The following is a 17,077-nucleotide window of genomic DNA, read 5'->3' as shown; positions in this document are numbered from 1 at the left end:
AATAAAAAATTTAAACTGCACACTCAGCTATAATATAATATAATATAATATAATATAATATAATATAATATAATATAATATAATATAAATCTTTATTTTTGTTAATTATGGTCTATTATCTTGTGTTACAAATTATTGGGTGTGTAGAAGTGGGAGAGAGACAGAGAGAGAGCGAGAGAGAGAGAGAGAGAGAGAGAGAGAGAGAGAGCCTGTCACTGGCCGGTGCAGTGCTTGCAGCAGTAGCTCGGCTCAGTCAGCAGACGGCGGCCAATCTACCGATTTCCTCCTCTCGTTTCTATTCTCCCCCTCTTCCCCTTTATTGCACACCTTTTATTTTCTGTAGCAGGCTCGCAGAAATGTCCGCCAGACCGGGATTTTACCGGCAGGAGCTGAACAAGACTGTGTGGGAGGTTCCGGAGCGCTATCAGAACCTGACGCCGGTGGGCTCCGGAGCTTACGGCTCGGTGTGGTGAGTGTGTGCGTGTGTGTATGTATGTGTGTGTGTGCGGTGAGAGTGGAGGGGCGAGGCTGAACAGTCACAACATTTACGGTATTTCTGTTCATGATGCATCAGTAGACTACAGCGCTTTATGTGTGTGTGTCTCTCAGGACCGAGCTGCTTTGTTAACTGATTGTTTGGGAGGTTTTATTGTCTTCACTGCTGTTATTACTGGCGTTTTTTTTAATTATCATGCTCCCAATATTCAGCAAAACACCTTCAAATTCATTTTCCGCCCCTGTTTTTGTGTGCATGAATAAGATTTCACTGCGTGCACTGATGTCAGCCTTATAGAAAGACAGGCAGGTCTGCAGGGCTTGTTTTTGTCCCACCGCTGTGGGTCTTATAGCCTGTGTGTGGGAGGGAAAGACAGAATGAGACAGTACAGGAATTTCCCCAATAACCCTCTCCTCACCCCCACCCAGCTTCTACACACACAGGAATAGGCTTGGTAAAAAGTCTTGAATCTTAAGATTGAATTTGAGTAGCACCTCAGCAGATATTCATATATATATGTGTGTGTGTGTGTGTGTGTGTGTGTGTGTGTGTATGTGTGTATAGCACATCTGGAATGGGAACACAGCTGCAAGTTTGATGCTGTATTCCTTGCACCTGCACACTCACTCTCCTTTGTTTATAACCCCCACGCCCTGTGCGCACTATCAATTTTGCAAAATGTAACTGCCTTAGATTTGGTTAAATCTGCCTCAGCCGGTGGGATGTCGTTGCCATGGCGATATGTCATGGCATAACCTCCTCTGACAGTTAATATTAATTAAGCTGTTACCAGGAGGCTAAGAAAACCCAGACAAAATTGTTATTGTGTTTGTGTGACAGATCCCAGAGGAATAATCACATTGTGCCACATATTTAAGCGGATTTGCATGTTGCCAGCTTCGGTGGTGTCAGTGAGAAGTGACTATTAAAGCTGCGAGTAGTCTGAAAAACCTTCCACTACAAACTGATTGATCCTGTCAGCTGAGCAAAACACTTATCTATGAGCCGAAACGCCCAAACACTGTAGAGAAGTTTACAGACCAGACATAATATAACGGACCTTCCTCTAATGACTCTAAAAGCTTTATGAGAGGTAGTTAAAAGCTATACCATCACCTCCACAGTAAACCGGGTAGACACCAAGTGACGACGTCACATGACACAAGCATATGCCCACTCAGCCTTTTCAGGCTAAAATGAGAAACTCTAAAATTTTAGGTCAGCGTTGCTAAGTTCCCAAATCCTGTAAGTCTAAAACCAAATCCTGTGATGCTTTGTAGCAAGGAAATAAAAGAGGCAGAGGATCTAATAGCAGGGAGTCCAAGTTTCTACAGATGGAGCACTCACTCTGTGCAGCCAGTTTTGATGTGTCATTTTCTGTTTGAGGTTTCTCTGCACAGGCAAAAAAATGTGCCAATAACCAATACCAAAACCAGGGTGAATTTCCTGCATCTTAGTCTCACTTTATTATCTCCTTCTTACACAGTAGTAGTGGGAGCTTGTGTCCAGTCACACACATATACAGAGCTCATATATTAGCCTGTTAAACCACACCCAAGATGTCACTGCCTGTGTCATCACAAAAGCAGTTTATGTCTTGATGGCTAACATCCTCTCCTGTCAGATTTTAATTAAGGCAACATTTGAACTGGCATGGGATGATGGGATGTGCGTCTCACTCACTTACCCCACGTCGTGATAGAAGCTTTCACAGGAGTACTGAGCATTAGCATTTTGCCTATTTGCAGCTTTAGAGTTCTGCTCAGAATAGCAGCAGACTAAAAATGCACAGGGGTGGATCATGACTTTGCCTTTCAGCCTCGAGGTAATACTCACATGGGCATTTTTTAAAGTAAGTTTAAGGTCTGATTCCCATTTTGGATACTCATGGTACAAAGGACGCATTATGAAAAAAAGTCCATTCAACACTTATCTTGTCCTTCTTGAGAGAAAAAAAAAAGTTGCCCTAAGCAATGTGGCATTCACGGTTGTAACTCATATTCTCTAAAAGTACAGTGAGCTTGTGTAAAGACAGAAAAGTCAATGCCAGAAGTAGAGTTATTATTTATAGCTATCTACTGCTACAAGACGCACTTTCTAGACTTCTTCTCTGGTTACATAAAAGGATGATTATGATTTTATGGACTGTTTTCTTGAGTCTTAATTACTGAAGTAAACATTAGCATTGTGAGTGACTCTCATAATCCCCCCTTTGAGGACAGATTAATGCATAAAATGATACATAACTGTTGCCAGTAGGCTACAGATATGAGCTATTCAAACCCTTCCAGGCTAACACACATCACCACAGCCCTGACTGGTGAACTCACAGAACCTGTTCACTCATATTACTCTGGATCATCAAACTATATTGATTTAAATGAATTTTTCCCCTTGTTTATATATAAAAGTGGACAATGACGCCCTCTTAGAGTTAGCATGTAACAGTTTATAGCCAAATGAATCAGTTTATCTGAGGTTTAGTGGTAGCACTTTAGAATAATGTCACATTACTAAGCATTATTAAGGTATTAGCAAGTGCTTAATTCATCCTTTATATAGCATTACTCCTCCTTAGTATGTCATTTAAAAATATTTATTTATTTATAATTTTAGCTAACTATTTAATCAATTTAACACCTATTTTAAGTTAGCTCAGTTCATCCATTATTTAGCTTACTTACATTCTTTTTTTTCTAAACTTTTGGAATACCGTTGTGGTCATTTGAAGCAAAATTTTTCAAACATTCATTACTTTCAACTGTTTAAGTAATAACCACTTATTAATTACTTATCCATTATCCAACGATCCATTTTTTTTTAAAGCTAAATGCTTCCAATACTTATCAGCCAACTGTTTTAACCCTTTAAAGTCAAGCATATCGTATTTGATACACGTGTTTTGGGGAGTTTTTGAGACTTCTGCATCATCAGCGTGATTTTTTTTACCCCCCAAAAATGATATAAATTGCATGATACATTTTTAATGACTAAATTGCAAAAATATGGCTAATGTAGCAAATGTGATACAAATTAAAACTCATATGCAGATTAACATTTGATATATTTTTATATATATTTTGTCTAAAGGTTCAACAAAAACTTCATTATAAAAAAATTAAAGATTTCTGGCAGTTATTTCATGGTTCAGGTTTTAAAGGGTTAATCAGCTTTGTTCTAGTTGTTTTAGCTAATTAATTTAACCATTTATCCACTGTTTTTAGCTAGCAAATCTTTCTTCCATAGCAGGTCTCTTAATCCTTTTATCTTACTCACCTGCTTCTCAAAGCATAATTTCTAGACAGGCCAAGTGCGAATGGTTGAGCTTTAGATTATTATACAATTATACAAATACACAAAGGGCACTCCTCCACACACATGCTGACACCGAGTGCTTCCCTGCATTGTTAATGTTGATCTTTAGCTATTGTCACTGACTTTCTCGTGGTAAGACTTGATTAGCAAACAGTAGGGGGATGGGGGTTAAGGGTATGGCATCTATATCTGTTGTGTCGTGATGGAGAGGGGGGGGGGGGTCGATACTCAAGCAGTCCACGTCTTGAAATGTGCACAAATGATCCATGTTCTCAGTGCAATCTCTCGAGAAAATAGGCCTTAGGTCAAGGACCCGACAAGCTCATATAATCTATTATAGCTGGAGCTGAAGAACATCTATCCCCCATCCCTACTGGGAGTAGAGGGAATCAAAAGGCAGAATTTAGAGAGAAAAATTGAATAGTTGCATGGAAATACATAAGGAATAACTTTGGAGTGCAGACACTAGAGCAAGTAGCACCAAGAATACAAAGCTGTTTTAATAATTTACCATTCACTGCTTCTTGAATTTTGCTGTCATACTCTATGTCTAATATAGCCTCACTGTCTTCTCAGCTTCCTGCCTTGAGCCATAATCCCAATTAATATTCCTTTTCTGCTTCAGTTTCTCGTAACCAAAAAAAAGGGACAATTTTGGACCGTTTGCTCGAGATTGAACATCAAGACAGAATATATGTTGAGCTGATCAAGGCTGCTTTCATCTCATGTGAGCATATGTAACATCTGTTCACTAGACTTTGGGCATGAAGCCTTTCATTTGGATTACTATGAATAAAACATGACTGCTTCATTTTCTCCTGTCGAGATTGTTATGTCTCTGCTTGTCAGATTGTTGATTGGAAATTTGATAAATTAGGGAGGAAAAAGCACACTGGGATTCTGAGTTGTTGTGGATCTTGCATGAATAAATAGCATGTGAATGATCGCAGGGTAAAAGCTGTGAAATCAGCTTACTGGAAGACAAATTTAAATGTAGCAGCTGTTTGCGTAGCTTTGCATAATTCCTATAAAATAAATGTAAATAACATAAAATTCTCTTGATGCAGACAACTTGATTTAGCACCATGCAGCAGCCTCCCTCAAATCATTTTTGGCTTTCTCTTAAATTTATTCTGAATATATCACTGTTTAGACCGCTAGCTATCTTATCTATATGAAACATTTCTCCTCATTGCAAAAACATTTTACTTCCACCGTCTCCATCTGAGAAACCCGATGTGCATTAAGAGCTGGGATATTAAAGGCATACTGAGACAAAAGGACAGTGGAGAAATCGATGCCTTTGCTAGCTTGTTTGTGTTGAGAATGGTGCATCATACCCATGTATGGAAGATGGCAGGGGGGAAGATATGCTCAAGGCGGTGAGGCCTGCTTTATGTCAGACGGAGGAGGCTGGCTGCTGACCTGGACGTAGCCCAGCTGGGACATCCGGGCTGTCAGCAGGTGATTTGGAGACGGAGAGCCGCATGGATGCACTGAAGTGTGCAAAAGTGCAGCAAACTCAAGCACGTAACATTATATAGCAGCAGGAAATGATACAGCAATATTTATAGTATGTATAGGAAAAAAAACAGGACACATGCATCATTTCATGGGCACCTCTACTGTAACTGTCTGAAAGTAAACAGACGTTATACCTGCTGTTAGCTGAATCTTTGCAGGTCTTAAGGGTAAAAGAAAAAATGTATTAAGCTGCTAAATGGCCTAAGAACATCATCCACAATCTCTGTTGGGAATAATACTTTTTACCTGCACAGGAGGATACTTAATAAAACACAGATGTTATGAATTAGAAGAATAATTTGATGCTTTCTGGTTAAAAGCGTTTTCACTCCCTTGGCATCTTAGGTGAGAAGATGAGGCCACTCATGTCTATATACTAATCACTAACATACTCAGGATTTCTAAAGCTTAACATGTAGGCACCATCATGTCACCAATCACTTTACACAGTCCCACTCTGAAGCCTTGATTTATGCATTTTTGACTTGATCTTGTTGTGTTTCTTGAAATCAAGGACACCACACGGTCATATGGTAGCAACTTCCCAATTACAAAATGAACAATACTGAATAAATGTACTATAATAATGTAATAATAATATACTAAATAAAATAAGACTTGAGAATAGCAATTGAGACCGTAAGCTCATCAGGAAAATGATAACTGAGGCCATGAATCAACTGAGCTTTAGGGTAATTTTCCCAATGACGTCTGTGCAATCTAACCTCCTTTTATGTCACTTTCCGGTTACCTCAGAAGTCAGATGTCGAAACTTGGGAGTGAAATCTCTCTGAAGTTAGTGAATTCCAGTAGTAAAGCTAGAAAAGCGAGAAAAAACTTGCTTAGTTCTTAGCAAGGTAGAGTTATTCAGGTATCATGAGTAATAGTAACATACTGCTTTTTTGCTTTTAGCTTAAAACCACTACTGGAGCACATTCGTGGATAGAGTCGAGTCAGTGCTAGGCATATGTTTTATTTAGCAATTCATAAATTGACAATAGTGGCAGCACAGATTTTAAAGTTTTACTGCTATTTATGCTCACTTATGCAACTTTGGATTGTTAGCTTGGGGTTGGCGGGGCTGCTCTTACTTTCTAAGTATGAAATCCGACTTGAAAGGACGTTCCAGATAAAGAAATTCAGACTTAATCTGGAATGCGGCACTACGCCCAAAGGAGTAATGGCCCCACCCCCACCCCACCCCCGCTGGCTAGTAGACATAATGCAGGTTTTAAAGCACTTAGCTCTGGCTTTACTTATCAGAACAGGAAGCTTTGTCCATCCTTTATATACAGTATGTTATCATAAACCGGAGTAAAACATTTCATCCATACTGCCAGATGTAAACGATATTTGCTTTAAAATGTCAAATGTTCACAGTCATTTTATTGCATCAGTTGTTTTGTCTTTCTAGAACTTTATAGCAAATGAAGGTTGCACACAGAGCATCCATTGTTAAGATTCATTTATTGGACCCTAAAGGTCCCACAGTAAAAGAATAAAACAGACCAGATCCCATGCAGCAAGACAAATTCTGTTATGAGTACGTGGATATGGCTTTCAAGTTTAGCCTTTCAGTAAAAATACAGTGAGAACCCCTAAAATGTGTCCATCCTTATAGGAAACAGACTACTTTGCAGGATAAATGATAAAAGAATTCTGTAAAGTGTTGTTCATCAGATAAATTTTCAGGTCATAGTTCCTTTTCTTACTTCTTGGTCTATTTTTGCAATGTTATGCATTGTTACTCAATTCCCACCCGCTCTTCCTGTTGGTCTGTTCCACCCTCTGATGGCTGTATTATTATTCTTTCTAAGAGCGGTTGCAAAGCTGGCAGGCCTGAAAAGACACTGGCACCACAAAGGCATTCAGCATGAGCCGCAGCAGGGCTCAGTGTTCAATATGTGGAGTGACATCTACATTTCAAAAGAGGCAGATGAAAAAACCCCCAGCAGCACTTTTACAATATCTGACATCCTCGCTTCCCTTGTTCCACCACATCCTCTTTCACTCACTTCTCCCGTCTGCTTGTGTTTCAAACTCTTCCAGCCCGTCTCTCTCTTTATTTTCAACTTTCAGGCATTCATCACAGCTTGAAGTAGTAGCTTAGCCTAGCTCGGTGTGTTAATGGTACTGCATTTAAGTATATCCGCACACATGTTAAATGCTTTATCTGTTTGCTCTTTGCAGTTCGGCGTACGATGTGGTCTTAAGGCAAAAGGTTGCGGTGAAGAAGCTATCCAGGCCTTTCCAGTCTCTCATACACAGTCGCCGCTCGTACCGGGAACTCAGGCTTCTCAAGCACATGAAACACGAGAATGTTAGTGCTCCTTATAAAAATACCCAGAGACAGACAGATGTGGCTCTCTGCATGTTTTTCGCTCCGTTATTGATCAGCTCTGCTTCTGTTTCTGTCTCTGCAGGTAATAGGGCTGCTCGACGTCTTCACACCTGCTGCCACATTAGAAGACTTCAATGAGCTGTAAATCTTTGTTTTTCCCTCGGTGTTTTCTACAAGCTGTACAGCTGTCCACCTTTTTAGATATTTCTCTTATTAGAGGGCATACTGATGTATATATACAGGCAATCCTAGGGGGATTATAGGCTTGTAGAGATGTCAGATGGTTGCTATAGCAGCACCTCCATGTTCTCCTCTGAACTGAAACGCCCTCCCCCATTCACTTATGCAGACTGTCTCCTCTTTTCCAGCTACCTGGTGACTAACCTGATGGGCGCAGACCTCAATAATATAGTCAAATTTCAGAGGTTGTCAGATGAGCATGTGCAGTTCTTAATTTACCAGCTCCTCCGTGGCCTCAAGGTAATTTACTGCATCACGAGTATCTTCTGCATGCCACACTGCAACATGAATAATCAGCTGTGTCTGTTTAATGCCAGCAGACACATGTAACAGCAGCGACTCATAGACTGTATACAAAAGACAGACAGACTCTGATTTGAAGACACAAGTCTGGAATTTTGGTCATCGCCATCTTGTTTTTTTCTTTTTTCCTTCTTTTTTTCTTGTTTGTTTTTTTAACTGGAGATAGTGGTGTGAAAAAGTGTTTTCACACCACTTTTTTGCATGTTTGTCACACTTAAATGCTTCAGATCATCAAACAAATTTAAGTATTTAGAGAAAGGTAACACAAGTAAGCACAAATTGCCGTATCTAGGTCACAAACAGATGGCCGGACATTCTCCTTCAGGATGTTTTGACAGAAAGCCCTAGACCATCACACTACCACCGGGACTAAAACATTTCAGAAAGTTCAGCTTTTGTCTTGTCAGTTCAAAAAAGTCTTTTTGTCAAATGTGAGACGAGTCTTTCTGTTCTTTTTGCTCAGCAGTGGTTTTCTCCTTGAACTCTCCCATGGATGGCATTTTTGCCCAGTCTCTTTATTATTGTTGAACCATGAACTCTGACCTTAGCTGAGAAATGTGAAGCCCGTAGTTCCTTAATGTTGTTCTGGGCTCTTTTGTGACCTCCTGGATGAGTTGTTGATATGCTTTTGGAGTAAATTTGGTTGGTTGGTCACTCCTGGGAAGCTTCACCACTGTTCCAAGTTTTCTCGATTTGTGGATAATGGCTCAAACTGTGGTACAATGGAGTCCTAAAGCCTTAGAAATGGCTTTTTAACCCTTTCCAGACTGATAGATGTCAGTAACTTTGTGTATCAGTAGTTCCTTTAGATTGTGGCATGATGTGTTGCTTTTTGAGCTCTTTTTACCTACTTTACGTCAGACAGCTTCTATTTAAGTGATTTCTTGATTCAACAGGCCTGCCAGTAATCAGGCCTGAGTGTGTTTAGCCAAACTGAACTCAAATTTTCAAAACATGGCGGTTAATTACAGTTAATCAATGATTTAACAAGAGGGGAAATTACTTTTTCACACATGACCAGGTAGGTTTGGGTAACTTTTTTCACTTTATCAATGAAATCATTATTTAATAAGTGCATTTTCTATATACTCGGGTTATCTTTGTCTAATATTAAAATTTGCTTGACAATCTGAAACATTCAAGTGTGACAAATACGCAACACACTAGGAAATCAGGAAGGGGGCAAACACTAGGTCCATCTTTTATACTGTTTATGCCTAAAACGTGCTGAAGACTGGCTGAAAAAAACCCAACTTCTCACATCATTTCTGACATTTTTCTGGTGACTTTATATACATGACATTCATTTTATACATCCCATTATGTTTGGTTTTGTTTTTTGTTTTTAAAAAAAGTTCAATATGCTTTAGGGTGATTGACACACTGCTACCATAGCGTACCACTGCCACGTGACTTAAAAAAACAAAAGACGCTGGATGGCGAGGCTTCAAAACAGTTCTGTGAAAATCAAATCGATAACTTTTGATAATTTATATACAATGTAACATTGAAATCACTACACTGAAGTGCACACAGACTTTGAAATCCACGATTCCAAGATTTGCCATCTGACACTGAGTCAGTCCAGCTGCCTGTAGAGGCTGGCTCTTCGCTCTCGGATAGACAAAAGCACTCTCCCACGAGGCAGAAAGTAACATTCTGAGCTGCACTGTTGACCCCCATCTTCTCTCTCTCTCCTCCCCCTGTACCCCTGCCACACCACCTGTTGAACAGTACATCCATTCAGCTGGATTGATCCACAGAGTGAGTTCCTTCTTCTTGCCTTTCTTGTCTTTTTTAGCCATCAAGAGACCACTACTGCACTTTGGTGGTTGAAACGACAACATCTTAAGCATTTTCCTATTTTGTTTCTTAAAATGTTTTAAGGTGATAAAATCACCTCCAGACTGTCCAGCATTATAACATAAACATATCAGCATGTTTCACTGGGTGAAATTCTGAGAGTACATTTCACATTTTGAAAAGAAAAGTCGATCAGAAAATGGGATAATGGTTATTTTACTCATGCTGCTGAGTTTCAGATATGTTGTAATTCTTGTGATGTTACTCTATCCATTTAACCAACGTCCTCAGGACCTCAAGCCAAGCAATGTGGCAGTGAATGAGGACTGTGAGCTTAGGGTAAGACTGGTCTTTAGTTTAACCCTACAAATGCTACATTACACCCAATGAAATCCATCAATCTGGAAATTACATGTTCACCTGTCCTACAGATCCTTGACTTTGGCTTAGCCAGGCAGACAGATGATGAGATGACAGGTTATGTGGCGACTCGCTGGTATCGAGCACCAGAGATCATGCTCAACTGGATGCACTACAATCAGAATGGTAAGGTGCCATCGAATGAAAGACACTGAATGACGTTTTCAAGGTATTTCACATTTGGCAGCAATAAAATGGTCAAATGCTGAATGGCTGAACCTGTAGTGTTTCTGTTTCAGTTGATATCTGGTCAGTGGGATGCATTATGGGAGAGCTACTGAAGGGAAAAGTCCTTTTTCCTGGCACTGACTGTATCCTTATCATCGTGGCGTGAGTCCACCGCAATTTGCAGCTTTTCTTCTCTCTTAGCGGGAACCTTCCATTGCCTCTTTAAACCGCCCCATGGATGCGGACCTCTTGTGGATTTGCATTACAATCATAGGCCTTTCTATGGGGGGAGCTGCTTCAACAGAGAGAAGCTGGGGAATGAATAGGAGCAAACACAAAAGACTGAATTGTCTAGGCTGTTGTATTCAGTGTCTCAGAGGGGCTCTAAAACAAATTTGATTTACTGATCTTTCTGTGCTGTCAGACTTCGAGATGTCTTTTAAGCAGCGATCTGCCTCGGTATGTGAAAAGATATCCTAATGAGCCAAATCTTGCGAGTTGATGACTTCCGGCAAATCTCGATGGCCCTTAACTCCTCCTGTGCTAAGATATCGACCAGCTGAAGAGAATCATGGAGGTGGTGGGAACTCCGACACCAGAGCTGTTAAAGAAGATCTGCTCTGAACATGTGAGGACTCTACAAAGGGATTGGGAATGTCAAAATAATGCTTTCCGCAAAAGCTGTTTCTACTGACAAAAGCAAACTGCTCTGATTGATTAGTCACTCCATTGACCTGGCTGTCAGTATGTCTGAGTGTTGGACATGATTGATCACCAGTGGTTTGACATGTTATCCAAATTGTGACTTGCCATGAGTGTAACATTGGTGTGTATTTGCAGGCACAGAAGTACATCCAATCTCTGCCCTTCATGCCCCAACAGGACTTGGAAAAGATCTTCAGAGGGGCAAATCCACTGGGTGGGTGATGGACTGCAGATTGGATTATCAGCTTCTCAAATTCAATTGAAAGCCATTAAGACTCTGCTAAAAGTAACTCTCTCCAGACTGCAAATTTGAAATGCATTTTAACCATATAGGCTTAAATTCATTTTTGGACCTCCTGCTATTTCCTTCTTTCATGTGTCTAGTTTTTTGTCTCTCTTTTAGCTGTTGATCTGCTGAAGCGCATGCTGGTTCTGGACTGTGACGGGAGGATCTCAGCTAGCGAAGCTCTTTCCCACCCCTACTTCTCCCAGTACCATGATCCAGATGACGAGCCAGAGGCCCAGCCCTATGACCAAACACTGGAGAGCAAAGACCGAACTTTAGAAGAATGGAAAGGTAAAGCCTCCTTTTAAAATTTGATGATTTTATGATTTAAAACACCTGACAGAAGATACCATACTCACGTCTTACCTGAAACACAGAATTCTGCTGTAGTCCCTGCTGTCAAACAAGAAAATATGACTATGAAAGACATTTGTCAAGGTTTTAGATTTGTGGTGCCAGTAGCAACTTCCTCTTCTGCAAATAAAAAAGTACCATTTGAAATAAAAGTCTGCTGGAACAAGAAGACAATATATTCAAGCTGCACTGATTTTCACATTTCATATAGCATGGGTGTTGCAGAAATGCACCATCTAAGCAATATGGTGTAATATTGGAGACTAGGATTCACCACAACACCACCTGCCTAATACTGTGCTGCCAAAACAACTCTGACCAGCCAGGGCATAGACACGTGACATCTGGGAAAACCTCGTGGTGTCTGGCAAGAGCACACTGGCAGCTAATTCATAGGGTCCTGTGGGTTGCAGGACGGGGCCTCTGTGGATGGAGTTTGTTTTGGCAAAACCAATAGAGGCAGTTTGGAGAGTTTTGAGCCTGGGTCTGTGCCTTGGGCTCTTTTTTCATCATTGCCAAATCATTCTCTAGCAGTTTTAGGGGGTGTAATGAGATGGATTATTCTGCAGGGGGGCAGCACTGTCATGCCTATAGCCCCACATGGTCTTGATCTTAAAACACCATCTGTACCAATGTTATGGTGGGTGGTATGTCTGTGAAGGTTCTCAGTCATCCAGGCCATCGTAGTCTAAGGAGCTAGGAAAGGAAAAGCATCTGGACTTCTTTAAGTTTGTTGAAAACTAAAGAAGTTTAGACACTTTTCTTTCCAAGCACCTTAGGTGGGTGGTAACATCCAGCTGAATGCAGGTTCCAAGACATCCTTTTCCTTAAAAATTACTCACTTTACAAAATTCTATTCAATTCAGTCACAATAGTTGCTAAAGGCAATTTATATTGAACACAGAGATGACCCTCCAAGGACCTCAGGGCAAGCACTTCGCAAAAGTGGAAAGGAAAAACATCCTTTTAACAGGAAGAAACTTCCAGCAGAACCAGGGAGGGGCAGCCAGCTTTAGTTTATGCTTTATGTTTGGGTTTTATTGACTGTAATATGTTGCTATATTGGACCAATATAGCAACCTGAAGAAACCTTAAAGTATGCACATTATATTGTCCTGTGTTGTTGCCATGAAACATCAAGAAGGTGCTTTTGCAATGTCAAAATTTCTATTGTTTCTATTGTTACATTCCGAATATTGAGCAGCACTCCTGACAGTGTTTCTTCTCCCTTCTTCTTCATTTATGTCCACAGAGTTGGTATTTGAAGAGGTGAACAGCTTCAAAGCATCTGGCAGCAAGACTGACAGCCTTCAGGTGGAGCAGTGAGACTTTTACTGCTCTGCCTCCTCCTCTGCTTGAAGAAGGACCATGTAGTCAATAAATGCAAGGAGGGCTGGAAAAACAAGCAAAGGAAATGACTGTGTTTGATTTCCTGTCATGAGTTTGTCTGAGCAGCAGGGCAGGATGGTCTCCATGGGATCACATGTGCACATTACTATTACAGGGAACATTTTCGAGTTTAAAAAAAGGATTTCACCAGTGCAGAAAGTTGCTTCCTGTTATGGTTCCGCTCACTGAGGGTAAAATAAGGAACTGCTCAATATCAGGGGCCACGGAGGACGTGAGGATTCATGTGAGGATTCATGTGAGGAAGCAACTTTAAGCAACTGAACTTTGTTTAAAGACCAACAGAAGGTGTGGGAGGAGGAAAAAAAATGCACACTAGGATTTCCAAAGCAACAACAGGAATGCTGTGTCATCATCAAGACGAATGCCATGAACAGTTAAAGCTTTCATATATAAAAATCATGCTTAAAGGCTTGCAGTGATACCATTTCACATCACAGAACAGCTTAGCATTTAGCCTGCATACTACTGATGCATGATTTCTGTGCATTTTATTGTTAAAGCATATTACTGGTGGTGTATTATAACCACTGCTTACTGTGTCTGCCACACTGCTATTAAACCAGTTTGGGGTTGAGAAAGAGGCATTACCAGGAAATGTAACCAGTGTTTCACCTCTTCTGTCTTTATAATTCATGTAGAAAAAAAATCTGAAAATGTTCTTCCATGGATGAAAAGTCATCCCATCCTTACAGAATAGTAAACACCAATTGTGCTATTAATTAGCAAGATAATTAATATATGCCAAAGCTGAAACAGAGTGACTGCCCTGCAGATCTGTGTTTACAAGGTGAGTCTCTTTCCTCATATACAGTTTCCGCTGTCAACCGATCACCTGTTGGCTTTGGCCCTGCTCCGTAAGGTCTCTCTACTGCTCTGCTGTCTTATACAGATCCCCATTTGTGTTTACAACTGTTAACATTACAGACATTGTGCAAACTGTCAGAATCAGTTCCCAGAAGGTGTCTAACAATGCTGGATAATAATCTGTTATGCAACTTGTAGCTTCATCCAAGCATTGACTGGTCAAACACCACAGACTGATGATTCACAGAAAGCAGCCATATTTGGCTGCTTGTGGTAACCAGGGAGCTCATTAGTCATCTTTCATGTTACCTAAGCATCTTTTTCTCTTCTTTCCATAATTCTTAGATCATCTTTTTTTTAACCTCCATTGCATGTATTTTAGTTTGCTGCAGTTAAAAGCTTGGTGCAACATTATAACATAAATATTCATGCTTAGCAACTCTGACTGGAAATATTTGCGTAAGCACACAAACTGAACGCATATATGCATTTTTCTAACAAATGGCTGACTTCCCCACTGATGTGTCACTCATCTTGCCACAAACTGGAGTTTCAGTTCTAGTAACTTTTTTTTTTTTTTGCTGCTGTTGGAATAATAGTATGGTATTAAACCACTGTAAGCACAGCCAACAAACCACAGATTTTGCCCTGAAGGTCAGTGAAAATATCAAGTGAAAGGTATTTGAAGTTGAATGCAACAAACTAAATAATAGGTTTAAATTGTAATTGAATCATTTTAATTGTCCATGTTGAACAACAGGATAAGAAGCAAAGTAAGCCAGTTAAACACTCTATTCACATTTATATCTGACTGCTGCTGATGTTTAATTCAATATGTAAACTATGTTGACAAATTTTGGCTAGAATGTCAGGTATAAAACAAATAAGTGAATTGGTTTGCCTTCCGATGTTCAAATGTCAGGTAGTAGCTCAGGCATTCACAAGACTAGCTAAGGTGATACTGTAGCTGTTATTGTAGCCTAGTTAGCTTTTTTAAACTAGCTAGAATAAATGTACTGGTACAGTTCTGTCAGTAAAGAATGGTCTATACACATCATTGGCACTTATTTAAGGTTTAATGCTACAGCATATGAATTGAATTTTAGCATGTGTCTTGACAGATAAACCACTCCTAGCTACATGAAGTGAATTGTATCCCGGGCTTGCTCACATGTATGCGGGCATTTTGGTAAACATAACTTCTTTCTCTGCATTTGGCCTTTTGTCCACTCATAATTAAGGTAAATGAGTGTGACACTGTGATTTTATTTTCATCTGAATACATTTTTTTTTTAACAACAAAAGCAGAAAATCGCTGTTTTTAAAAATAACCATGTACCCGTGGACATATCCATATGTGCTCCATCGCAGTAATGCAAAGTCTTCTGAATTTCTTGATTCAATCTGTTCACGTTAAACTCAACCAGCAAGATTACTTCTGCGTGAAGAATAATTCTTTAAGGACACAAGAAAGAAAGTTTATTCTTATATTTTTCCTTCCCCCCCCCCAGATTGGTTCACACTGGAGTGCTACATGTAGCCTTTTGTGCAAGTTGTCCACTAATACTGGATGAAAAATGTTGAATTTGAAGTCTAAATTAATCAAAACTGTGTCTCAGTCAAGGTGTGAGCTCTGAATGTTACAGTGTTATGTGCTTATGTTGTATATGTGGTGGATTTAATTAGCAACTGCAAACTGAATGTATATGTACGTATGTATGTATGTTACAAGTTATAGGTGACTTTTGAATACATGGTGGCATGTGAGTCAACTGTAGTCCTGAGTTTCAAATCGCTAAAATGAATGTCAGCTCTTAGTTTCCAAATGATTCAAAGGATTTCCTCGTCATCAGACAGTACCATGACTTTTAAGCTTTGGCTTCAACAGAATAAACTCGATCATCTCTGTTTGCCAAAATGTCTCACATAGAGTACACATCATTCTTGCACACTTCATATCATTAAACGTGTGATTTTTATAGTTTGGACTAGAACCATTCATTGTGAATAAAATACATTGTTGACATAAATATATACTGTAAAGACATAAAGCAATCTAGATGATGATGATGGTTGTTTTACATGTAAAACTCAGACACTACAAACCTCATCATTTAGTATTTGTTTTGCTCTGAAGAAAACAGGTTTTTCCATTTTTGTATGTTTGCTTTTTAATGGGGTGTTCCAACTGACTGAATGGATTTTCTCACAGGGAATTTGCAGTATATTTTGTATTTCAAAAATATACAGTGGCCCTGTGAGGTCAAATGCACTGCAATGTAAGAAAACACCAGCAAATAGAAAAATGCTGGAAAAATACACAAAGACAATCAAAGTTGAATAAAAGAGGGAAAAAAAACAGCAAGAGCCCACAAACAAAAAACCCTCACAAAACGCAGAATTTGTTATTGGGGGCCAGTAATTCAGAGATGACAGGCTAAACAGCAAATAGCAAACATAAACAGTATTTTATGAATAATGTGATTAAAAGACACATTACCTAGCATCTCCCCCCCCCCCCCCCCCCCTTCATCACCAGTGAATCCTCCCCTTCTTTTAAGCATGTTTCAGTAAAATCCATCGCATATTTGGATTTCTGTCGCGTCTGCAGCTGTTCCGTCACATCTTTATCTTCCCCCAAAACACTAGCATTTTGTTCTACTTCCATTGTTTCACTTTTTCTGCTTTTGTTGTATTTATTCAACATCCACTGTGTTTTTTGTGCTTTCCAGAAGTTTTCTAAAGTTGCAGTGCATTTGAACTCTCAGAGCCACTGTAGAAGGAATTCAAAAAAATAAAAAATAAATAAATTGTGTAGCAAATAATTAATTAACATGGATGAACATGGATTTTGCTCAGACATCCTATATTTTGGATTTGGGGTCAGGGCACCCCATGCGCCCACTCT

At 39.7% G+C, this 17,077-nt stretch overlaps 1 protein-coding gene across 1 annotated transcript; it reads left to right on the top strand.

The window, feature by feature from the left end:
• Positions 1-258: 258 nt before the first annotated feature.
• Positions 259-16,113, top strand: mapk11 (mitogen-activated protein kinase 11). The gene is made up of 12 exons (XM_063500713.1): positions 259-469; positions 7,526-7,655; positions 7,759-7,817; positions 8,045-8,156; positions 9,954-9,983; positions 10,314-10,361; positions 10,454-10,568; positions 10,682-10,753; positions 11,159-11,238; positions 11,451-11,529; positions 11,719-11,892; positions 13,208-16,113. Exons 1-12 carry the CDS (start codon positions 357-359, stop codon positions 13,279-13,281), a joined length of 1,086 nt encoding a protein of 361 aa, XP_063356783.1. The 5' UTR covers positions 259-356; the 3' UTR covers positions 13,282-16,113.
• The last annotated feature ends 964 nt before the right edge of the window (positions 16,114-17,077 follow it).

The sequence above is a fragment of the Pelmatolapia mariae genome, linkage group LG17, assembly GCF_036321145.2.
Source record: "Pelmatolapia mariae isolate MD_Pm_ZW linkage group LG17, Pm_UMD_F_2, whole genome shotgun sequence".
Classification (NCBI taxonomy): Eukaryota; Metazoa; Chordata; class Actinopteri; order Cichliformes; family Cichlidae; genus Pelmatolapia; species Pelmatolapia mariae.
This window is presented reverse-complemented; position numbering and strand designations above follow the sequence as displayed.

Excerpts from the sequence above, each read along its gene's own strand:
- mapk11 (XM_063500713.1), top strand. The coding sequence starts at position 357 with ATGTCCGCCAGACCGGGATTTTACCGGCAGGAGCTGAACAAGACTGTG. Across the intron at positions 7,818-8,044 it reads TTAGAAGACTTCAATGAGCT|CTACCTGGTGACTAACCTGA; the intron begins GTAAATCTTTGT and ends CCTCTTTTCCAG. Across the intron at positions 11,239-11,450 it reads AGAAGATCTGCTCTGAACAT|GCACAGAAGTACATCCAATC; the intron begins GTGAGGACTCTA and ends GTGTATTTGCAG.